This window comes from Barbatula barbatula, assembly GCF_947034865.1.
Source record: "Barbatula barbatula genome assembly, chromosome: 25".
NCBI lineage: Eukaryota > Metazoa > Chordata > Actinopteri > Cypriniformes > Nemacheilidae > Barbatula > Barbatula barbatula.
In genome coordinates this window covers 8,983,786-9,008,669 of record NC_136788.1, presented here as the reverse complement: position 1 = coordinate 9,008,669, position 24,884 = coordinate 8,983,786, and the positions used below count along the sequence as shown (strand labels likewise).

The 24,884-nt window shown below is 36.9% G+C and overlaps 2 protein-coding genes across 3 annotated transcripts; one reads left to right on the top strand and one right to left on the bottom strand.

The window, feature by feature from the left end:
* Positions 1 to 238: 238 nt before the first annotated feature.
* On the bottom strand, positions 239 to 14,363 carry tbc1d2b (TBC1 domain family, member 2B). Of its 2 annotated transcripts, XM_079450832.1 has the most exons (13): positions 13,970 to 14,363; positions 12,333 to 12,477; positions 10,513 to 10,678; positions 9,650 to 9,825; positions 8,543 to 8,769; positions 7,149 to 7,517; positions 6,028 to 6,138; positions 5,628 to 5,821; positions 3,646 to 4,140; positions 3,079 to 3,196; positions 2,543 to 2,728; positions 2,332 to 2,453; positions 239 to 2,217 (listed from the first exon to the last, which is right to left on the bottom strand). In XM_079450832.1, exons 1-13 carry the CDS (start codon positions 14,330 to 14,332, stop codon positions 2,022 to 2,024), a joined length of 2,868 nt encoding a protein of 955 aa, XP_079306958.1. In that variant the 5' UTR covers positions 14,333 to 14,363; the 3' UTR covers positions 239 to 2,021. The 2 variants fall into 2 exon arrangements, with proteins under 2 accessions (XP_079306958.1, XP_079306959.1); XM_079450833.1 differs by lacking the exons at positions 12,333 to 12,477; positions 13,970 to 14,363 and adding an exon at positions 12,166 to 12,234.
* Positions 14,364 to 19,346: 4,983 nt separating this feature from the next.
* Positions 19,347 to 24,233, top strand: sh2d7 (SH2 domain containing 7). The gene is made up of 8 exons (XM_079450758.1): positions 19,347 to 19,529; positions 20,296 to 20,435; positions 20,879 to 21,045; positions 21,315 to 21,404; positions 21,873 to 22,038; positions 22,484 to 22,645; positions 22,815 to 23,429; positions 23,692 to 24,233. The coding sequence occupies exons 1-8, from the start codon at positions 19,418 to 19,420 to the stop codon at positions 23,734 to 23,736; spliced, it is 1,497 nt and encodes a 498-aa protein (XP_079306884.1). The 5' UTR covers positions 19,347 to 19,417; the 3' UTR covers positions 23,737 to 24,233.
* The last annotated feature ends 651 nt before the right edge of the window (positions 24,234 to 24,884 follow it).

Here is a 24,884-nt window from a genome sequence, read left to right as displayed (position 1 = left end):
TGACATTACTCGCATTACTTTCCCGCTGCATAATTATGAAACATTCATATAAATGTATTTAAACAAGTAAGATGGAGCGTCTTTGGTTATGGGCTCTTTAGGACTGCAGGACAGCTATGGTTTTGGCGCCCCCTTGCGAATGGAGGGCCATATAGCCCGCTTGTGCAAGATCCATCTCCGATGTCCATTGCAGTTAAAATGCATCTCGGAACAGTAAAATAAAACCTTTCAAATGATTGATTTGACATTTTAATTACAAATCTTTACAAAACAGAAAGGAATAAAGAGCAGATAAGCCCTCACATAGCCACATTGTTCTGTAGCAAGATTTGTTTTCATGAATCCTTTATGTTCATGGAGAGACAGTTCAAATAATAAGCTTTCAAAGCATACAAAGTGTCAATATTTGGCATGCTCCATGGCATAAACAATTGGTTGTGTATCGATACATGCGAAGTAAACGCTTCAAATAAATGAAAATAATTTGTGCACAGCAATGTGTAAGATATACTGTAGCGATGCATTGCATTGAACAACAGCAACATACAAATGGAAAACAATCTGTGCTATAAGACAAACATTAACAGCTAAAAGCAAGATAAAATCAATTGTGGGGATGTGTTGAGACTCGAATTTGTCAAAAAAAGTAAATATGCATGTTAGGTTTGGCAGGGCTTAAAATAATTCATTCATATTTTTTTCAAAGGAAATGGCCAGTGAACATCTTTGAAAGGGTGTGAGGGAACCGAGAAAAAAAATTAGAGACAAGCTCTCACAGAAAATCTGTTTCACTATTCATTTGTATATCGTTCAGAGTCTTAGAAAGTCTCAAAACATAAACTGGAAAAAGTCAAAATCATAAGATGCAGGAAAGAATTGTGCATTTAGTCCAATACAAAAACTGTTACTGTATGTGTGTGAATAGATTACAACAGGTAAAAAGACAAGTAAAGAAGAATAAAGCCTTTACTAGCATACACTTGTATAACGATAGTAAATGACTTTAAAACATGTAAAATACAACATAAAAAGATGAACAATGTAACAAAAGTGCGATCGATACTGAAATCAACAATCCCTCATCAATTTGGCCCTTAAGAAAATGTAACACATGGAACAGAAAAACGACATGCTAGACACCCTCAACTTTCACACACTCTGAGTGCTTCATATTTACCAAATCATTACTGTCATTTTGAGCAGCGTCTGTTGTGTATATATATAATTTATTATGAAAGACTTTCATGTATATATGTCAATAAAGACTATAAAATTAATACTAAGTATTATACCTCAACTAAAACCACACAACAGCAAATGAGCATTGTTCTTAAACAATCTAAATACAGAAAAATACAAGAACCAATTTGCAAAACCTGTTCAATTGTCATTTTTAATCACATCCAATGCCAACAGGAAGTTCTCAAACAATCAATCTTATTTCCTGATTTAAGAATACGTGTGCAAAAATGACAAATAAAATGATTTTAATAAAAGTACCAAATGTATAGAAAGAGGACCGGCCTTGTAAACATGCATCTGTCATACGTGTAACAGTCACATTTATATCAAATGACTATTAAAAAGGCGATATAAAGTGATTTATAAAAGAATGAACAAAATTATGTAAACAAACAATGGTAGGAATTTGTTTTAAACCGTGACTGTGAAATGTTGGTGTACGGCATTTTTCACCTTTCTATTTTGTCCGGTATTGTGTAAAGTAGACATTTTGACAATCTTCACAGGCTGAATGCAATTACTTTAGTTACCATAATACTGCTTCTGATAAATATTGTCAAATGGATAGAATATTGGTAAGACAATTCAAAACAATATAAAAGGATGATACATATTGACGAATAAACAGCAATACTGTTCTATTTGTCCCTGAAAGTCACATTTTGAAGAGCTGTCATACATAAAATAGGTGTTGTTTTCCTATGAAATCTAATCATGGAAAAGTATAAGGCACTCCCTGATTGGTTAACCAGTTGTGCAGGTCCCTTATTGGTTGTGGTTCAGCTGTCTTCCTCGTCATCACTGATGAGCGTTCGGCCGTCCAATGTAGTTTCTCTCTCCCGCAGGAAGGTCTGGCGGATGGCTTCCAGCTCCGTGAGTTCCAGACGAACTTTCTCCAGGTGGAATGTACGCCGATTCTGGATCTGTCGCAGTGGGAAAGGATTCATGTCCACAAAGGCGATGTTCATCAACTTCCTGTGAGGACCACAAAGATCATACAGGTTTGAAAAAACAAGAGGGTGAGTAAATGATGACACAATTTTCATTTTTGGGGGAACTGTTCCGTTAAAGTCCATCAAAAGCTCGCACCTTGCATCCAAAATGGAATGTGTGAAGTTGCGGAGGTACTTAAAAATGCTCATTGGATCCTGGAGCTTTAAAAATTCCTCTTCTCTGTACTTGAAGAGTGCAAGAGCAAATCTGAATATGATCTGCCAAAATAAAGAGGTCAGGGACATCAAAACAAGCTATCATACATTAATAAATGTCAACATTACTAGTAGAGTTAAATTTTCCATACCTTGGGTCCTTCATAAAGAAAAGCATCCCAGACCTTAAAAAGAATATCACTGACCACGCTGTCCACAAACACCACCAGGAACCAGTTAAAGGTGATGAGAGAGAAATCCACTTTATAATGCTCAAAATGAGCATGAAGTCTGGGTAACTTCTCATTCATTAGGTCCTTAAACACACGCTGATCTACCTGCACCCAAAAAACACAATGTTTTCTTTCATGGAAGACCTTATTTGCCGTTGACTACAACCATATGATAGGAGTAATAAGGCAGAACTAGCAGCACGGCAATAATATGGTCATTTAAAAAGCACTTTATAGGTTTTTAACCACAATCTAAGGTTATACAGTATGAGGTTAAAATGTGGCAGCTTTGTCTGACAAACACATAACCATGTCCTGACAACAGGAAACATGACAGAATAGAAAAATGTGCTGTTAGCTTGATGCTTATGAGTCATACCCTGCAAACAATGACATTTCATCGGTTCCAATGGGGATTTTGGACTGTGAGGAAGAAGTCAAGCTTGTGACAGTACCTGTGAGCCCAGCAGTGTTTTGGTGTAATAGTCCCGTGGCATGAAAACCTCCACAATGGCGACGAGACACCAGAAAGCGTCTTCTTGATCCAAGTAAAGAAGTATAATAGCTGCCAGTCTGAAATAGTGAATAAGAACCCAAACTCAGATGTGGACACTTTAAGATGCGGATTACGTTTCTTTTTTTGTCAACAAAATATAAAAAATTACATTCTTTAAAAATGTGATTAAGTAAGTAAACTGTTGTGTCACTTAAAGGGATAGTTCACCCAAAAAAGAATATTCTGTCAACATGTACTCACCCTAAGGTTTTCCAAACCTCCTTAAATATATTTGTTCTGCTAAACAAAAAGGAAGATATTTGGAAAAATGTCACTAGAGTCAATGGGGGATTAGATCTGTTTGGTTACTAAAATTCTTCCAAATATCTTCCTTTGTGTTTAGCGGAATGAGGAAATTTAGACATTTTAGAACAATCTGAGGGTGAGTACATTTTTGGGTGAACTATCCCTTAAAGGTGCAGTAAGCGAATAAACGGAAATAGCTGAAATAGTTTAGAACTACTACCTGTTGAGGCCTTGGCAGTATCCAATGTCTGGATTCCTCCAGGAAAAAGCCAGCAGGACGTTTCTGAGTTTCTGGATTCCCTCCGAGTCAGGGGAGGCATAATGCTTATTATTAGGAAGTGTCCGCAAGAGGTCCAGTTCGATCTGCTTGCAGGCCGGGTTGGGTTTATCATTCGCCATGCTCAGAAGATTCTGATAATAATCCTTTGGCTGGCTGTCACGCATCTTCTTCACGTGGAAGTTCACGCACCAGCTCCACACCTTGGATCGGTGGATATGAGGCACGCCGCTTCGCATCAACACCTTCAGATCTGGAGATCGAACCATCTCCCTGTTCATGGTGGTGGCCAGGTAGTTGTCCCACTTCACTCGAACCGATGTCTCCTGGTCTGTAAGGGAGAGGGACCTAAGGTCCAGCGCTCTCTTTTTAGCTTCAAGTTTTTCCTCTTCATCTTCCTCTTCTGGGACCGTCTTGAAGCCATAAATGTTGTACTCACTAATTGATAAAATGATAAAACGTTATTATTCGTATACATTTCATAGATCAAATAAAAAATCATATCAAAATTGTCAGAAAATGTTTCATGGTTTTGAGAGACTAAAATTGTTTGGGTATGTAATGAAACAAATGCACTTATAAGAAACAGTTAATTCATGAATACTATCATGCTTTTTTAGTTGGTATTTTTGAAAGAACTGAAGTACAACATACAGTCAATCCCACGGTACAGTACATTCATTCCAGTTTCATAGAATTATCATTTGATAACATTACAAAAAGTACTATAGTGACAAAATACGAGCAAGGATGTTCAGGTGGTTTACTGCATGCAGAACCAGGAAATTCCCTCGTTGATCTAGACAACGAATTTCAAATTATTAACATGACTAAACTTGTTTTTGAAACTGTATCTTTGAAAGGGTGGCAAAACGAAGGGTTGTTCAAACTAAAGAAACACAGTGCTGGTTTTGAGGGCAAGAAGCATTTTGTCTTGATAAGAGGCCAGATTCACAAAACATTCTTCAACATTTTTTAGTACAAATTTGAATACAAATATGTTGCATTACCAAATAAGTCTTAAGAAAGTTCTTATCTCAAGACTGAGAAATCATATACAAAACAATTAAACAATTAAAAGAAAATAACTAGACTATGGATGGATTAAAGGGATAGTTCACCCCAAAATTAATTTTGTTGTGCTGCTAAACAAAGAGATATTTGGAAGAATGTTTGTAACTGTTCTGGGTCACTACTATAGTAGGAAAAAATCCAATATGATAATCAATGTTGCTCCAGAACTGGCTAGTTCCCACATTCTTTTTAAACATCTTCTTTTGTGTTACGCATAACAAAGAAACTTTGAGGCCATCCACACAGAGACACGCTTAGCTGTATATGTTAAGATTGTGCATCGTGACGGCATTTTGTCCAGAAAAATCCTGCGTTTTGGGAAAACCCTTGCGTTTTCGTGTGTACAGCTGATCTGTATATTTTCTGAAACGATGATGTCATCACCACAGTGTGCAAAGCTTATGCACATGCTCAAAGTCTTCTTGTCTGCTTTTATTGTATCTCTGTGGCAGAGTTACAGCGCCACATATTATATTTTGACGACGACGTGAAAAGAAAAAAATGATCGGATCATTTTTCCCTACAGTATATGACAGTGACACTTTTCTAAGCATGTTGCTTCAAAAAGGATCATTGACAAGTTAGTTATAGTATACTTAGGATAATCAATGTTAAAGTGTGTATTTAAGATCAAGATGTTCTTGAGGAAATAGTTGAAAACTTTGTAATGAACCTTCTTGAGGTCCATATTTTACAATACTGTCCAGTAATATGTTAAGCTTTCCTGAACCAAAACCATATATCAATGTACAGAATTCATTTTGCATAACCCTTTTCGACTCTCTCTATGAACTGTAAGTGTCACAGCATGGGACTTTAGCTCCTGACATGTTCAAAAGAGACTGTGATACCTGACGGCATTGGGTTTGAGGATGGTGTGCTCCTGTTGATCTGTACTCTCCACCTGCAGTGCGTCTTCCAGTAGGCGAGAGATGACTTCACTATGACTCTGTTCTGACCCGGAGCAAACAGGAGACTTCACTTCCTGCAGTAGAACCAGGAACTTACTCTCCAACTGACACAATGTGGCCATCAAGCTCGTACACTATAAGAGCAGAAAGATACAAAATGATACCTCAGCAAACACCACCAGGACAAAATAATTCTGGGAAAAGGAAATGCTATCATGGCACATAATGAAAAGGAATCTGCCAACAAAACATCCAGGATACTCTGCATACAATGAGCAGCTGTCACTGCTGTACTTCCTTTAGAAGATTTTAAGACTGTCGTATACAAACACACACAGACCTTTGCTTCGAGAATCTTCTCTCTAGCTTCAGCGTTTCGTCGCAAGACTGTCAACTCCAGGATTTCTTTGTTCAGGAAGTTATTCTGGGATTTGTAGCCTTGGAGACTGTCCTGGAACAATGTTAATATCCAAAGTTGAGGCACCACAAAGTATGTAAACAAATCTAGCTGAACCTCTATATATTATTTTAAGACACAATATCTGTCGTTTTGTAATGTTTTTTTTTGGGAGAATCAACTCAAAGAATCAAGTATTGGAGGTCTAAACTGAAAACTTACTTTACAGTTTTGCAATTGTTTCGAAATGTTCTGTTGTGATCTTATGTTCTGTTACATACCTACTATAAACATCATGAAGATTTTATTCACAGAAAAGTATGAATTTCTTACTTAGCATTTATGAAAAAATATATAAGATTTAACTAAGTTTATGTATAAACAAACTTGAATTAGTTCAGGTAATTGGACATTCTTAAAAAAAAAGAACAAATGCATAGTACAATGCAATGTAAGTCGCTTTGGATAAAAGCGTCTGGCAAATACATAAATGTAAATGGTAATTGAACAAAGTTCAAGTAGATTTTTCTGACTATGGAAGTATATTAATGCCATTAGTCTTTGAAGCAAAAAAGCATGTTGAATTACCACTAATCAAAAATAAATCTGTTGCATTGCCAGTGCTTGCATTTTCATATTCTGCAATTCAATATGGTTGTATAATTAAGATGTGAATATTTCAAATTGATACATTTCACATACATTTTCAGCGTTTAAAAATAAAATAACAATTCACCTTTTAAATTTCATAACAAAATTTCAATTTGTTTCAAAATACAGCCTTTAATATTCGACAGACAATTTCAGTCCATATTATTTTGGTTTAAAAATGTGCTTCAACATGAATTCAACATTCATTATTTTTGCTTCAATGACTAATGGCATTAATATACTTCCATATCGAACCCCATGATTCTTTGTTGCTTGTTTTAAACATAAACTTACTGAAATATTCTATTTCCTTTCATAAAACAAGACTAAATATCTTGGGTCACTTTCCTTGTAATTCAGAAACAGCTTTTGAAGTGCAGTTTTGTGTAGGATAAAACCGGGTCTTGTACTACCTTCACGATGTCCAACTCTTGTTTCTCTTTGCTGGCACCAGGTGAGCTGCATTCACCAGACGGGTTTCCACCTTCGTCGCTCTGCTGTGAAAGTTTCATGATGACTTCGTCCTTTGCCTGAATGGTCTCCATGAGCATGCCGAGCTGCTCATTTATCTCCCCCACTTTATTCTTCAACCCTTTCAGCTCCTTCTGGAGACTCTCCTTCTCCAAAGCCAGCCTCTCCATATGACCGCATAGATCCTTGATCTGTCCATCTCGCTCTGCAAGGCCTTTAGCCGCCTCACTCTGGTTGTCTGGCCCCATGCGCTCCGACTGCCAGTCGCATTGAGAGCTCCGTAATGTTTGCTGGAGGAGACGAACCAGCTCCTGGAGGAGGGCACAACGGTATATGAAACACAAACCTTTACAGAGACCCATCAATCACTCACGCTACTCAAACACACATCAGGTGACAGGGACAAACAAACCCAGGTTTCTTTGTTTCAGTGATCAATCAATAAAGTCTGTTCAAAGGGTTAAAGGTTTTTGTAATACATTAGTACAAAAAGCAGAACTGCAGATTTTCAATTCGTGCATTTGGGCATAAATCTCTCTGTGTAATACCAAGTCTAGTTGGGTTAGTTCTTTTTAACTTGTATATTATGTGTGTATACATTTACTGTATGTATTTTAACAAGTACATGTTCATCATCTTAATGAGATATAACAGCATTGTACTGTTGTGTACCGTTACGGTCATAAAATAGGCAATTTTGTGCTTGGAATTGTGCAATTCCTTATGAGTGCATGTGTTAATAAATCAATAAAGTAGTTTGAGGTCAGAATACAACTCTATTGTTCATTGTTATAGGCCAAATTGTTAAAGTTGTTAAGGATAGCTCAAAGCTAATGGGAAACTCTTCTCATCTGCACACAAACAGCACAAAAACAATACCCGTTTTGAGGTTCTCAGATGCCTTGCTTTAGATCTGATGAAACCTTTACAGAGAAGCACACAGAGCACCGTTCACAATATATCGAAAGTGACAGGGATATATTGCATCAATGCTTACTATTATTTTGAAATCATACATGCAGAACAAAGTAGAAGAAACTGTCAACATTTACAATTGGTGTGTTCATCAACACACAAGGGGAAGTCCCCCTTACATTTACATTTAGCAGACGCTTTTACCCAAAGCGACTTACAAATGCGGAACATTTATAGGTGACAAGAAAGAGGAACTGATGACCAATACCTCTGACAAAGCGCTGTAAAGGGCAGCAGTAAGCACATGCTGACAAATGGTATAGCATGGGAAAATAGTATTGCCAAAAATAAATATTCTGTCATCATGTATTTATCCCATTGTTGTACAACTTTCTTTCTTCTGTGGAACACAAGAAGATACCTTCTGACCGGCGAGCTCCTCCTGGAGGCAGGTCTCTTGCTCCTGCAAGCGAATGATCTCCTCCTGTTGGCTCTGAATGCGGAGCTGAAGTTCAGGTGTCTTGGTTCCGTTGCATTCGACCGGTGAGCTCTCCGAGCCACCGCTGGCTTTCCTGGAGCCCATGTTAAAGGGCCGCTTCATTCTCGAGGTGTTGCGGAAATCAAACGGGAACGCTGAGCCAATGGAGTCTGGACAGATACAGATGAGAGTTTAAAGCAATTCCACTATGTGTATGTAGCCTATTTAGCAATATTTTCCCATGCACAAAGCCTTAATATGAAATAAAACTAATAAATTAAAATAAATTCTCTGTTGACATAAATTGATAAATAATTTATGTAAAATATTTGACTACTGACAAGAATGGCATTACGCAACAACGCAACAAATGATTCAAATCGTTTTGATATTATACTATTTTGTACAAACCGCCGCCAAATACGTCGATTTCTCCCCTGGGTAACCCCGCCCATAGTGAAACTTCATTGGGGGGAAAGTCAGTGTCTACAGGCATGTTGCTTGTGCAAATAAGACAAGAGCTGAAGAAGAAGCGGTTCGTTGTGTATAATGTCTGAAGCATTTAGCAGTGATAGCGGCAAGTAAACAGTCACTTTTGCAGCTTGAGTTGTTACATACATAAGAACACGTAATTTATTTAATTTATGATTAATTCGGAAATGCGTACGAGTAAACCTGACGCCATCACAGAGATTTTTGACCTGAAGGGAGGGGGTTTAAGCAGACGAATCACAGCGCTTGCGGTGTGCGTTGCATTGACATTTTTGAAGAGGTGCGTTTCAGGCTACGGCGTAGGTCCGACACAGAAGTACAAATCGACCTTTAGAGCTACAGCATCACAAACTTTCAGCTTTCAACATTTTAAACGTGACAGTGAACTTGTCATATCATGCCTGGTCATGGTGTAACAGTGTTGACAGACCCACCCAACAACTGCTCATAAACAACATCTCTTTTTCAGAAAAAATCCCTAACAAAGCATCAGAACAAACTGAAAAGTCTGTCAAAGAAATAAAGAAGCAGGAAGTTAAAGCAGATGAATAATCTTACATCTGTGATTGTGTGAATGACTTTCCTTGCGCTGGCTGTTGTCAGGTGGAGGTTTGTGCTCCGTCATGTCTTTAGTTGGAGAATCAACCACCTCCCACTCCTCATTGCTGGCTGTGTAAAAAACAGTGCGTCTGTTTTCTCCTCCCCGGCCAGCTCGAAGGTGAGACATGCTATTTCTGAAACAGGGTAAGAGACATGGATAAAAACGTTGCTTTGATATAAAAATATACGGTGATATATATCAACAACTTTGAGAAGGTTCGACAGGGTTCGAAACCCTGAAACAGAGAGTTCATCAAAAATATTCAGCATGTGTGTTCCATTAGTCTTGCTGTCAACATGTTCTGGTGTTGATCCCCCCATATGATATTTATTAGTCTACTTTTATGCACATTGGTGTTAAATAATTAAATTCTCAGGCTCTTGAAACTAAACTTAAAGCTGCTTAAGCACTTCCAGCAATTGGGTTTGTTTAGCTTTGCAAAAAAGTAAGATTTCAGCCCTTTGGCTGCCTAACAAATTACATCATCCAAACAGATGTGTCCAAAGTCTTCTGGAGAGTTTGAAGAGGATAGTTCTCAGTGTTGCAAAAAGGCCCAGACAACATACAGACATTTAGACAGATACACATTTGCCATATTACGATTTAGAAATGTAAACATTTCTAAGAATTTCTTTCACACCGTTTGGTAGAACTAGTGTATTGAAATTATTAATACTAAGCTAAAATGAATTAAACAAACAAGATGATTTATTGCAATTTTATTACATTGTTGTTGCTTAATATGTGGAAATGACCCCCACTAACACCATAACTGTATCGCAACTAAGGTCAGTGTGAGTTCAGCAGGGTTCCACAGTACCTGAGCTCAGAGCCCCAGTGTCTGAGAGAGTTAAGAGCTGCTGTGGGCGGAGCCACAGGGCCACGAGCAGACTGGACCCCGACCAGTCCATCACTGTCCAACTCCAAGGCAAAATCACTCCGAACACTTTCCATAGTCTCGTTTGGCTTCTCAAAAAATGTTGCTTCTAAAACACAGAACAGACACAGTCACGACAAATTATCTTAACTGTGAGTATGCAGGTTTTAAAAGGTGCCTTTTGAATCAACCCTGTTTCTAAAATTCCCTCCTTTTGAAATAATGTAGAAATAATTGTACACATTTATAACATCTTTTTTTTCGTTGCATTAGTTTATGTAAAATGTCAATCCTTTTACAGTAATTTTACTAGCTGTTTGTAGAAGCAGAAGTATTTAACGCTCTAATTATCACCTTATAATTTATCTTCATTACAAAGCTAATAATGTCATAAACTAAAATGTTAACTATCATTTTAGCATAGTTGGATCCAAATATATTATCTTGCCATAGCACAGTTAATTAACACTTATACACAAGGAACGGACATAGACATAAATGTTAAGCTTCAATGTAATCTGCTAAATTCATAGGATATAACGCTGGATTTTGAGATCGTTTGAAGGGGAGGTCCCAGCGCAAAAAGATTCTGGACATGAAATCGCACGCGATAAGTGACACTGATGTCTGTGTTTTCTTGGCAATGTGTGCGCACGTGCTTTAGTTCCGCCCCTCCCCCACATGTGTCGCATGTTTTCGGAAATAATCGTACAGCTGTATCTGTCTTTAGAAAAACTAAAGAATATATGATATTTGAAGGGTGCAATACTATTCTGTAAGTACTCAAGATTAACATGAGATATACAGAAACTGTCTGAGTTTGGGGCGCTTTAGATATGCAGAAACTGTCTGAGTTTGGGCCGCTTTAGATATGCAGAAACTGTCTGAGTTTGGGCCGCTTTAGATATGCAGAAACTGTCTGAGTTTGGGCCGCTTTAGATATGCAGAAACTGTCTGAGTTTGGGCCGCTTTAAAAACAAATCACTGTCTCTTAAAAAGGTTGTGGCAAAAAGCTAAGCTAATAATACAAATGTACCATTCAAAGCTCCGCTTTGCCATGTGTTTCATGATCCTCATTTGAAGATCTGTGAATGTAGTTTCATATGAAATCACATTGCATATGCAAACAACTAACGTTACAAAGGTGACGGTCGCTTTAATTAAATGACTTATGCACTGCCATGCAGAAGGGCATTTGTTTATGCAAATTGAAAAAGCCAAGGTGACAGTTAGGAGGAAGCAGACTTTCTTTGTTTTGCTTCTGTCTTTTTGACTGCTAAAATAATACTTGCAGCCGTTTACATACGACAGAAACCAATGAAATGTTTATGAGTCTAAAAACAATTACAATACCTCATATAAACAAAATCAAGAGATTAAGAAAACATTATCACATCAACTAGTGTAGTATTTCTGAATTGTTTAAACAGAATCAAAACTACGAAATAACACAAACTGAAAAATGACCAAAACACTTATATTATAGCTTCTTATAAGTTGAACCCTACCTTTCCGAGTCTATCTAAAAGGTGGTGAAACTGTACAACAGCATCACATGTTTAGAGGAACTGTGTGCATTTGGGACCTTTGACTCACCTCACATGACTAAAAGCCATACATCAACTAAAGGTTAACAGTTTGTTAAGGCTAAGCAGTCTGTTATGGCCAACAGATAGCATCAGTATTTCATCACATGAATGGAGGACTCAAGTTATCTTTCTTTACAGTGAGTTGCGTGTGTTTTGTGCTACTGCACATATCACCTGCATCTTTGGCCACGAGACCCATGTGTGGATAACAGGGGGCGGGAGAGCACCAGCTGTCTCTGTGACCGGGCATGTTACAGAACTCCCATCTCTTCTGTTGCAACTGTTGCAGCCAGTATTGCATCACCTGCCTGCTAGGTGCCTGCGTACATGAAGAGAGAAAACACAGTGTGAAACCAAACCTCTATTTTTGCGTTACGGTACACCAGCTGTGTTCAGAGGAAGAGGGTCAGGTGTGAATGTGACTGTCCCCTTTGAGGATCATCATGCTTGTTTCGGTCTCAGTTCCAGTTTACGATTCAATGATTTGGGTTTCTCTGTAATTGTACAATTCAATCGAAAACATAAGAGCTGTAAACCAACACAATTTTGTTATATGGACGAGAGGTATTGACACAAGCTTACAAAGTAATTCCCACCAAGCGTACAAATTAAATCAATAAATGATTTAGCACTGTATATCAAAACACACAAATAAAGCTACCAGGGTATAAAGTCCATAAATCGCTGCTCTTTGGATACAGGATTTCTTAATTTATAAGAAATTCCATAATGACCGGGCACTCGAAAATGTAGTGAACAATCTCTTCTATTTGAACATTTGAAACCGAACACTTTTTGTATTTATGCTGTGCAATTCAATTCTCTTAAATACCACCATATGAGATTTTGTCATGTAACGCAAATTCAAGCATGACTTCAAAAAATTATTTTTGAAGAAACTGTACAACGTAAAATAAAATATTTGTATTACAAATTGTTTGGCATTTTTTGTTCACAACCTAACATAAGGTATGACAAGCTGCAGCCTTGGACCTTGGACAGAACCCATAATGCATTGGATCAGGATTCAGGAGTGCACTAAGAACACAAATATTGCAAAATGTGCAAATTCTTTCTCCGTGAAGATGTTTCGATGACATTCCCTTAGACCAAACTCATGAAGTAGCAACAAACAAGGTCAGGAATTGTTACACGGTCCCTAAAACAAAGCATTACAGGCCCTAAAACAAAGGGACAGAGTGTAATGTTTTACACTTTCCAAAAGCATTGAAAATGAATCTGAGAGACTGATATCCACCTAATAAACACAATAAAATATAAATAATAGGTTTTCTAGCCCATTGCACAGAACAACCTAACATTCACAATATGCATATGTAGCTAAACAGAGAATCTTGAGTTAGCGTCCTACATTCTCCAGTCATGAGACGAGAGGTTCAGAACGATGATGATTCCAGCATGTTAGTTGTATTGTATCCCGATGTACCCGGTTAACAGAGTCAGTGTTCAACATCCAGTGTGCTGTGTTTCAAATGCAGTCCTTCACACTGGCCTCCATATGCATGTGTACTTAAGATGAATGCACATTAGGAAAGAAAGCATGTTCAATGTTGTGGTATGTACAGCATTATAACTTAAAATAGCATGCAGTTTACGTACCTTAAAATGAAATAAGCCTTACATTACAAATAGAAGTAATGAATGCACATATGCTTGAGCATTGGACGTTTTGTAGCAATAGGATCTTGCTTTAAGAACGTAATATGGTGAACTGGATTATGAGTTTTAATCTTGTTGTCAAAGACAGATAGGCTAGTAGAGATGTCAGAATCGATGCAGGTTTTGTTTACCTTAAACAGAAACACCTTGCCCTCGGTGCGGATCTCAAAGAGCGCTTCTTCTGCCTCCACATCATATGTAAAACACGCATCTGCTATCTCAATGTGCCCCAGCGGAAGGGCATCTTGAGGAGTCTTGAAATAATACAGGTAACACCGCCTTGGGTCGTACACAAACCAGCGCGTCTTGAACCCTCTAAGCGGCCCCTTCCCAGTCAGTTTGTTTAAGTATCCGCATAATTTGGCCGCCTGCTCCTTAGTGCCATCGCAGTCAGACACGTCCAGAGATCTGGCCGCCGAGTTGGCAGCGCTGTCATCCTCTTTATGCATCTTTCTCCGGACTTTCTTCCCTATCGGCGGATACAAAGTTTCCATCCGCGTGACGTCACATGACTTCCATTCCTCGTGCCGCTGCGAATGGCATGAAGGGAAATGTAGTGAATTGTGCAAAACACGAAGTTTAATATCAAATATCCTCTCCAGCAGATTTTAATTGTTTATTTGCTGCGAAAAACAGTGTATGAGGTAATGTATGAAGTAGCCTAATGAAACAAACAAATAATAATAAAGATAAGGAATAACAGATTAAGCAGAGTGTTTCAAACAAAATCGTAACATAATACAAATCCGACATTTTAAATATTAAATGGGGTCAATTCTGGTCAATTGGGACACATTTTGACATTAAGATGACTGTCAAAAATGTCCCATTTTACCTGAATGCACCCCTATATTATATGTTTTTTAAGACACAATAAGAGTCTATTTAAGATGAATACATGAATTTTAAAAATTCATTGTCGTGAACAATGCATCTTGACTACAGTTAACCGATCAAAATGACAAGTAAACTAGCAAACTGATGGTAACCTGATCAAAATGACATATTTTCTACACCGCTAGGGGGCGCAACTGCATCATTCATAATCATTAGCCCTCATGGATTCTGATGTGTATGCTTTTAATCTGGCAAATTTGTTTTTACACAATACACTGAACGAATAGGCTACTATAAATATTTGTCTCATTTAAGTTTGTGAAATTGGGGAGAATGTATTAATGTAATATGATTCATCCCCAGGGTAACATTTAGATTAAATATGCCTAACTGTGGTTCTTGGTTCGTAATCATAGGGAATCACTTTTTGTCCTGTTAGTGCTGCTTAGAACCACATTTTTGTGCTTCAGGGATTCTTCAGCGGTTCTTTGGTATGACTGAGGTGCTATATGGAGCCGCTGGAGAACAATGCAGGAGCTTGTTCTTTACACGGAAACAGTGCTTTATAGCACCTCGCTCACCCCAAAGAACCTCTGAAGAACCCCTGAAGCACCAAGATATGGTGCTATACACTAAAAGTGGTTCCCTATGATTACCCCTTTTAAGGAACCCCTTTTAATGCTATTTAGCACCAATTTGTTTTAGAGTGTATGGTCTCAAAGATGCCAAAGATCAGAACAAAACCTCAGATTCCCAGTTCAGCGAAAGGAATTACTGTAAACATGAAAAATGAATCAAATTAGAAATTACAGATCTGATGCATAAAGTGAAAGGGACCCTTGTTTCAGGAAGTGTCATACAAATAGGAAGGCTCACTGCAATGTATTCTTACATAACTTTATAGAAAAAAATATACTCGACATGTCAAAAACATACTGAACAGCATAACTTGAGTAACAGGTTGTTTTTAGTACTTGGGGTTCTGAATATGATATTGTGGTTTGCTCTAGGCCTGTGTCAAAAGTATGATTAAAGAGTCATAGAAAAATCTGCTCATTTTTGTAGGCTATTTGAATGACTTGAATGGAATAAAATATAGAAAAAATAACCAAGTTGATCGATCACTGTTTATACAAGTGGTAAAAATAAAAAGAATCATTACAATGATGTGAAAGTGAGTTACAAGCATGCATGACGAACACTTGATGACTGATTTTGCTCCTTAAAGGCGATAACCTGCGCACATCTCACTCAGTCTTCTCTAGTATTTGGTACTGCTAAACTGTAAAAGTGTATCGATTCATTTTTCCAACAAATTTAATTAGCATCCATCATGTTTACATTAAATCTTTTTTGTTTAGCCCAAGTTAACCAGATTTACCAATTCAGTATGTTTGAAATGTGCCGGCTAGAGGAGGATGGGCCACTTCGCTTCCCCCTACTGAGTCTGGTTCCTCCCAAGGATTTTTTGGGTGGAGGCATTATTAACTGCTGTTCACATAAATCGTAGGCTAGATATGGTTCCTCTATTAGTTTGGTAAGAGGTAAACCGGCTGCAACAAAGAAACTTCCAATAAACTTTTAAAAATGTATCTTATCATATAATAACTTAAAAGTGTGTTGCAAAATGTTGCACAGTTGCCATGGCTTCTACTGTAACAGTCTGTTTTAGATGAAACCACGGTGGCAAACACTTTGGTTTCCTGTTCCAAACAGCAGACTTTGAGCTTTCCTTAGGGTGACATGTGTTTGACACCACTGATGCAAGTCACAAACTGGAGATTTAGAAGAAACAACAGCATGCCAAATATTAGAAGAAATGCTCCAAAAATGAAGCTATGTGTTTTTTGCAGACAAAATATGTTGTGATTTATGTGATTTATTTTTAACCTGTTAATAAAAGCAATAGCTTTCTTCCAATGATTTTTATGTTTATATTATATTTCAATGTTTCAAAGGAACAACATAAACAAACGTGACTGCGCATGCACGCTTTTGTGGCCAAAAAGTAACTTCTGGTACACATTTGCAAAGAATAAAGTGCCTGTAGATTATTTCTGACAAGCAAAATAAATAACAATAACAGCCGGCAAGTTAAAAGTATCTAGCCAGTATTATTTTGGAGTACCAGTAGAAGGACCATTTCTTTGCTAATCTTAAATGTGACAATTAAACATTGTTTGTTCTGTAAAATTAATATATATTAAAATACAACAAACTGTTTTTTTAATACAATTATTATAAAATGATTATACAAGTTAACGTCTGGTCTATGTTTGGTTAAAATATAACAAATCCTGTTCAATTTAATTAATTTTAAAATTGTATATTAATTGTATTAAATAAAATAAAAGAACAGTTATTGATTCTTATCTGAGGTCTACCAGAAGTAAATCAGTAAATCAGTAAACTTAAACCGTCTTTGATTAAGAAACACAACATTTTCTGTAAATACTTTAAAATACTTTTTTACATTCTTTTTTTTCTTATTGGTTGTCAGTCAGTTAAAGATGGCACAATTCTGTACAAATGGAAACTGTCTCGCTGACATTATGTCTAAACAGACATCTGACCTTTTTGAAATGTCAATCTGTCTGATGTGTGCCTCCACTTTCTTTCAGATATACAGTACGTGTCTATTCTGACTTTTTGCCCTCTTGCCGTGGGGTCCAAAGGAAACTTACTGCACCACCAGATTTCATTAACTGTAGTTGCTTTTATCAACTAACAGTCATCGTAAGAACATTTCTCTAGGAAATTAAACAAATAACGTATATTCAAAACTAGACATCCGGTGAAGTAATCAGAGTTTTCTTCCTTATTTGAAGGTCTGAAAAAGGTGTTGCGTTTAAAGGAAATCGCCGGGAGAATTCTTCAAAGTTATCCGTTTGATGTCAAATTAGCTGAAAATATGATCTGTAGAACAAAGGCACAGAAAAACAGTGTAATGTCTCCTCCAACGCAGAATAACATGAAAATATCAACAGAGAACTTATTAGTCACAAGAACAAATCCACATTTTAAACTTCATTACAGGAAGTTAGAACGGATGTTGGTGTCTTGTGTCACAGGAGCAAACTGATACTCTTAAAACTAAGGGATGGTTCATCCAACAATGAAACGTTTCATCATTTACTCACCCTTTTGTTGTCCCAGACCTGTATTACTGTCTTTTTTCAATGGAACACAAACGTTTACCATGAACGCTGCTTTTGAGCTTCAACAGTGACACAAAAGCATTAAAGTAATTAATGTATACAGTGCCAGGTCTTCAATGACAGCTTTGTGTAAAAAAATGTAATTGTATGGAAATCAGATTCTGATAACTTCAGGATCATACTATGACTTTGGAACAGAACAAGGGTGAGGAAATGATGCCCCAATTGTAATTTGTTAAGCAGGGATTACCATAACATGACAGTCAGTGACCACAACAAGTTAGAATACAGTAAACTATTCCCTTTCGTAGCTGAACTGCGGTGATGTACAGCAATCCTACTCTGCTGTGATGAAGCAACCACAGTTCAGAGACTCTGGATGGAAGATCTGAGGAAGATCCCTGTACACATGACACAGTGAATCTATGGAGGCTGATGTCCTACACGTGGAGGGTGGGGAAATAGATCAGAACAACCAGTACAAACCACAGAGCTACAGTAGACACACTTTAACCATAATGACTCAGCCATGTTTTGTTATGAATGAGCCGACTGTATGCAGAGTGGACATTTAGTATAGATAACAAATCTGTCCCAACATGGGACATTGATTTTAAATTTAATGTACGATACTGTAATAACTCCTGTACCAAACTTCTTTAAATTGTTGAAATTGAAATGGGATCATCGATGCGTTCCACTACAAAGCTTTTAAAATGTGAATTCATACGGAATTCATACTGTCACTGCACTGTTAAAATGTTTTTATAGGTACATTTCTAGGATAATTTATCCTTGAACATTAAGTTATTTCAATATGCTTGCATTAAAATCAAATCAAGTTGAATCTCTTCTTATTGACAACAATTTAATTGTTTAAACTATTTTAATGAGTTAAAGTATTGTACATTCAGAAATTCATAGTTTAATGTTTGTTGTAAGAAAATTTACTTCTAAAGCATCATTTGTTCACCACGTGGTTCAATACCCGTATACGACTTTCAATAATATCTTAGTGGTTTTGTTTCCATATAGTGGACGTCAATGAGAGTCAATGTCGTTTGGTTACCAACATTCTTCAAAATATCTACTTTTGTGTTTTGTAGAAGAAAGAAAGTCATACAGGTTTAGAATGACAAGAAAGTAAGTCAATGATACATGAAGTATCCCATTAAAGATATTTGTATGAAACATTTTGCTTGCAAAGTTCCATCTTATATTTTGTTATTTGTTTCAATGACCTTAAGACCACTTGTAAGTGTCACAACCGTGTCTTCAAATTGGGCAATGTGGTAGCCGTTTTGAGTCTCACATGACTTCCTGCAAGTTTGTTATCGACTGCTATAAACAGAAACGTGTGTAAGTGTGTGTGTGTGTGCAGTGAGACCACATTTCTTTCCTCTGTGTCGTTCCACTTTCTTCAGGAAATTATTACCTTCAATCTGCGCAAGATCGTTTCTGTTGTTTCCCTCCCCTCATGCATGAGCTAAGCAGCTTGCCCCATGTTCAACACACTCTTTTTCCAAACATGGAACAATGTGTGAGTGAAGTATATCAGTTTTTAACCGTCAGCACACCTTCACAATGTCCTCTCACTCTTCAGAAGTAAATCAGCCGTGTGAGAGGCAAAGGACAGTTTTAAGCTCGAGCAACATGACACTCAAATCACACTGCACACATCAACGCACGGCGACAGGTATGTATCCGCTGTTCCACGTTACTGTTCTTAAGGTGATTTAAGGAATGTTCAGGAATATTTGTATTTATCTGTATTATTAAAAATGATTCATACATATGTTTTATGAAGACATTACGTGTCATTTTTGTTCACATTTTTTGCCAATCGTAAAGTAACTTGATATTGAAGACGTAAAAACATTCCATAAGAAATATAGGTAAAAAATTCAACTCTAAAATGAACACATTTGATGTTTACTAGATCTCACTCAGAGTAATTGTATTTTCTCACATGTTGCTCTTTTATAGCTCAGAAGAATCTAAGGAGTTCTCAGTTGTGTTTCATTTCAGTTACAAATTAGTCTCAGATGTTTCTTATATATTGTTTATAACAAATGAGACCATTGTTAAAATACATTAGGAGTATAGATACAAAATACAAAATAATCTGGATTTGGATAAATCTGATGAGAAATGTGAGTTCATAATGAGATTTTCAACAATATTAGCTTTTGATTGCAGACTTGACCGATCTAAACTCAGTTTGAGATCTCTTCTGAATCTCTTGAAGACATTTGTGATTTCTGGCTCTTTATCTTAGGAGAAATATCTGAGACAGGAGATTTGAGCAAGTTTTCATTTGCTCTCCATTTACGTTCATCGATCAAAGAGAACTGTTATTGTTCCTCATTGTTGTGAATTTTATTTCCTATGAGATCTTCCTCAAAGATGTTCTAAAAAATGACTGAACTGTTTCACAAAGTTAGAATTTTGTCTTTTCTCAGGATTACTATGGAATAGCGCACACATTCCCGGACCTTACATTTCTAAATTTCAACACGACTACCTCACCCGAACACATCCAATGGACCCAAGGAGACCCAAACATCACAGATTCCACTCTTGCCTGATGTTTCGCTTGAAGGTGCTGTATGTGCTAAAATATTCATCACATATACAGTAGATATGTAATGAACCGTAAATGTAATTGGACAGTTTGATGTTTTTAATAGTGGCAGTACGGGAATTCATCATATTGCTTATGATCTAAGGGTCCACTTACTGTAATAAACAGTACAGTAATACAAATAATGGGTGGAGACATGTCTTACACGGGAATTCACGGGAAATTTACATGACCTCACTCTGAGAAAGGCGCACGGTGCCAAGGCAGCAAAATGTGACCAATGCCAAACCGCCACTTTCATGATAAACAAGAACAATGGCTGTGTTGAGAAGCCGCAGGCATTTTATGACGTCACCAGGAACATAGGCAAATGTGACCGCTGGACCGACACTCAGAACATGCAGCGTTGGGTATTCTTCAGGTGTACTAAGTTGTCTCCGCTGTCCTCTTGATTGATACAGGGTCGTGTGAGGATGGACCAGAGACCGTGTGGAGGAGACGTCCAGGGAGAAAATACAGAAAGCAGACTGAGGGAACTGGCCTTGAAGTGGTTTACAGAAACCCAGGCTCCTCTCATTCTCCACAATGGCAACTTTCCAGAATGGTTCCAGGGATTTATCAGCAGAAAGTAAGAAGCGCTTTTGAAAACATTAACCAAAGACAGAAAAATGTAGCTGCCACATCGGTTGGAATACGCAATGACCTCTGTCTATATTATTCTATAACTTGTAGTAAGTTTTTGAAAGTATTTTTTTGTTTTCATTTTACTTAAATAAATAAAATGTGACTTGTAGGTTTACGTTAAAACACCCGCACATTGACTTTATGTGATGTTATATAAGCTGTTGGAAACTGATGAAACTCTTTCATAATTCGCTGTATTGCTGTGTTTCATAGAGACGCAGAGGAGCATCTGAAAGATAAGAAACTGGGCTGTTTCCTCATTCGGCTCAGTGATAAAGCCACTGGATACATTCTGTCATATAAGTGAGTCTCTTTCCACACTTGGAAACAACACAAGGGATTAAAATGTACATCAGTGAAAATACAACCTGTAGCAGCATTGCTCTGTGGTGTTCCACTAGCATGGCTTAGTTCAAATAACTATAATCAGACATTTGCATTTCCTATAAGCCAAAGAGGAAACGGTTAGAATTAAATTCCAGCATATTAACCTCTCAGTGTGTTGATAATGCAAAGTAGGTCAACTGTTTAAATTTTTATGCTTTTCTAGTATTGTACATGTATTATATATGTTTTTTATTGTGTTGGTTATTATTACTTAATCAAAACATCCCAACTGCAGTTTGATTTATATCAGAATGCACAATAACAGTTATAAGACTTATCTATTTATGCAAATGCACTTTATATTTGTTATCAAATGCATTCAATGAAATTTAAAAAAATTACCATATGCTAATGTATAAATGTATGAACTTATTTTATATTCAGAGGTCGTGATCGATGTCGACACTTTGTGATCAATCAGCATAAAGATGGACGTTTCATCGTAACGGGCGACACAGAGATGCATGATTCCCTTACCAGCCTCATTGAATTTTATAAGATCAGACCCATTGAGCCGTTTAGAGAATACCTGACCAGCTCATGTTTTGAGGTGAACTTTTTATTCTTGCACAACCTTTCAAATATGGATTTCCTTTAAAAAATGTATTATTAATATGAATAGAAATAATTCAATTCAAACTACTCTTTAAACAGCAAATCAGGATTGTACAAGAATCATGCAGGGACAACTTTCCAGTTTTGCTTTTAATCAGCATTTTTGCATTTACTTTTCACACATAAAAAAATTAACATATCTTGGGAATGACCAAAAGTCACCCAAATAGCACCTGAGAATGCAGAGATGCATGAAAAAACATGAAAAAAATCTGTTTTATTTTTTTAACAGAGGAGCTCAGGAGAAATGTTGTCACTACTACAGAGAATAAAACGATAAACGTACAAAAATTTATAACATTACTTACTGCAGTATATTGGTGTGGTAAAAACCTGCAATACAGTACACATGTTGATGTTAATTATATTTTGTATTCCAGTCTTCCACGAGTGAGCTGTATGATGTCATCCATGTGGACCACAGGGCAAAATCAGCCTTGAGTGTTAAAGCTATGAAGAATATTTGGGACCATCATTGTGGAAAACCCGATGAGATCCTACAGCCTCCCACTCTCCCACCCAAAGGCAACAGAAATATGCAGGTATAGCATATTTTAATGCAACCTTAAATTTAGCCTTTCATTAAAAAATTATAGTGTTCATTACAACACATTCATCATTGTTTCTTATCATTGAGAACATTGAGGCACTTAAACATCTGTCTCAGCCATAACATCTGGATAATTATGATGATAATTATGTTTTTTGAAGGCAGCACCTCCATTACCCAGAAAAAACCCTGCTGTGAAAACCTCGCTGGAAGCAAAGCACAGCCCGGATAATGTTCTGTATACCGAAGTGGACACACAGAAGCCCAAAGAAAGAGCCAGATCACCCACTGAGGGAAGAGACTTTTCCCTGACAGAACCCAAACCCTTGAGAATACACAAATGCTTCACCGAGGCAAACCAAGGAACGGTTTACTCAGAGCTCATAGTGCCAAACTGCAGAAGTCAGTCTTTGCCTCTCCTGGATGATGATCCTGAAGATGAAACACATTTCAACAGGCAAAACTCCCCAACTAAAGGGTTGCCAGGTATTAGCACCAGCCTGGATAAGCTATGTGATGCTTCTCTCTATCAATTAGCCGGAACACCTGACAACAAAAACACGTCACGACAGAGAGAATCAATGGTCAACACGCATGAACCAACATATGCCGAGGTGCCTCCTAAACCTCTTTCAAATGACATCGAAAACACATATGAACAGATTCCCGACTCACGGCTTGAAGCCAGAGCGCTGGAGATTTCGACAAACACTAACACCTATGAGATGTTAACAGACCTAAAACCAAAGCCGATCCATTCTGCTAGAGCTGTTAAGGTTAGTGCTTACATGTGTCATATGAATGTGAATTAATAAAATGAGTTATGACTGTGCCCCTTGTGGCAATACATGGAACCAAGATAGGAACAAACAGGAAAAAAGATTTGTGTCTTTTCCCAGTAAAACAAAACGAAATATTTAATATTAGATTTACATAAGAACTGTAAGTTAAAATGGTGTAAGATACACTTAAAAAAAATAATTTGCAGATTTAAAACAGTTTGGGGCAATTCAATAACAAACATGTTTTTACCTGCAGGCTGAGAAATGGAAATGGCTTAACCCGGAATACTGGAAAAAATAACACCCTCTTCTTCAGCTGATACAGAAATTACTGGCATAAATCATATAGTCACCACAATATCACACTACTGAAAACATTAATAAAATAATAAACAAACCCAGAAAATATAAATCACAAAAATATTCATTCACCTGGTAAATTAAGCTATACTTTGGTTTACTGTACCAGAAATACTAGAGCTTTACACTTCAGAAACTGTGGATTTTTTGTATGTAAAGTACGTTTGTTTAATATTTGTGAAAGTATTTTAATGTGTATGTCAATGACTATTTATTAACTTAATACATTTCAATTTCTCATCTTCTCTGGCATTTGTTGACAAATCACACGAGATCCAAGCTGGTCTAATTCATTCTAATCGTTAACACCACATTACTGTGAATCAAGTTGAATAATAAATAGAAACTGCCTTTTGAGAAAAGAAGGGGGTCAAAATCTGCCATTATTGCATTTAGAGGATGTTTAATTTCTAGATTAAAGCAATATACTGTAACGTGACCGAGTGTCTTTGATGATCTTGAATATTATTCCTCAAAAGATAGATAACATTTCTTTATATAGACATCACAAAAACATCATTTAACCCTTCTATGGTGTCCATGGTTTTGCTGCTTGGCTAATGGTCATAGGTCTAGTGGACCCACATATACATTTATGTATAACGTAATTAATGTCTAAAAAACCCTAGATTTATGTAAAAATACTTCCTTTACTTTATCCCAGTTACATACAAACTAGGCAGCATATGATTAAGATTTGTCATTTTCATTTGTTAAATTACATTAATGAGAAAGGTGCTATTTGTTGTTGTGTCCTTTTCTAAAAAGGCTAAAAATAAAGCATTTTTTAGTAAACACTGAAAACGGGTTCAATACACCACAGAATGAAAATTAGGCTGTTTTAAGATAATAAAATAATGTTTTAGGGAAAAATAATTAAGTGAAAAAGTCCAAGTGATGTGACGTATGGCGAAGTATGGTGTTCCATACTCGAAATTTGTTTATGTGTCTTAATCAAAAAGAAACTTACTGTCAGTGAGACATCACTCGTACACTATATGAAAAGCCCCAGTTCTCAGAGAGAGAATTCAACATGATGTCATTTCACCTGCTAACCAAGGGCTGCCATCAAATATCCCCCCATGAGGT

Excerpts from the sequence above, each read along its gene's own strand:
- sh2d7 (XM_079450758.1), top strand. The coding sequence starts at position 19,418 with ATGTCCTCTCACTCTTCAGAAGTAAATCAGCCGTGTGAGAGGCAAAGG. Across the intron at positions 19,530-20,295 it reads ACATCAACGCACGGCGACAG|GATTACTATGGAATAGCGCA; the intron begins GTATGTATCCGC and ends GTCTTTTCTCAG. Across the intron at positions 22,646-22,814 it reads AAGGCAACAGAAATATGCAG|GCAGCACCTCCATTACCCAG; the intron begins GTATAGCATATT and ends TGTTTTTTGAAG.
- tbc1d2b (XM_079450832.1), bottom strand. The coding sequence starts at position 14,332 with ATGGAAACTTTGTATCCGCCGATAGGGAAGAAAGTCCGGAGAAAGATG. Across the intron at positions 7,518-8,542 it reads AGGAGCTCGCCGGTCAGAAG|GAGCTGGTTCGTCTCCTCCA; the intron begins GTATCTTCTTGT and ends GCCCTCCTCCAG. Across the intron at positions 2,729-3,078 it reads AAACACTGCTGGGCTCACAG|GTAGATCAGCGTGTGTTTAA; the intron begins GTACTGTCACAA and ends TTTTGGGTGCAG.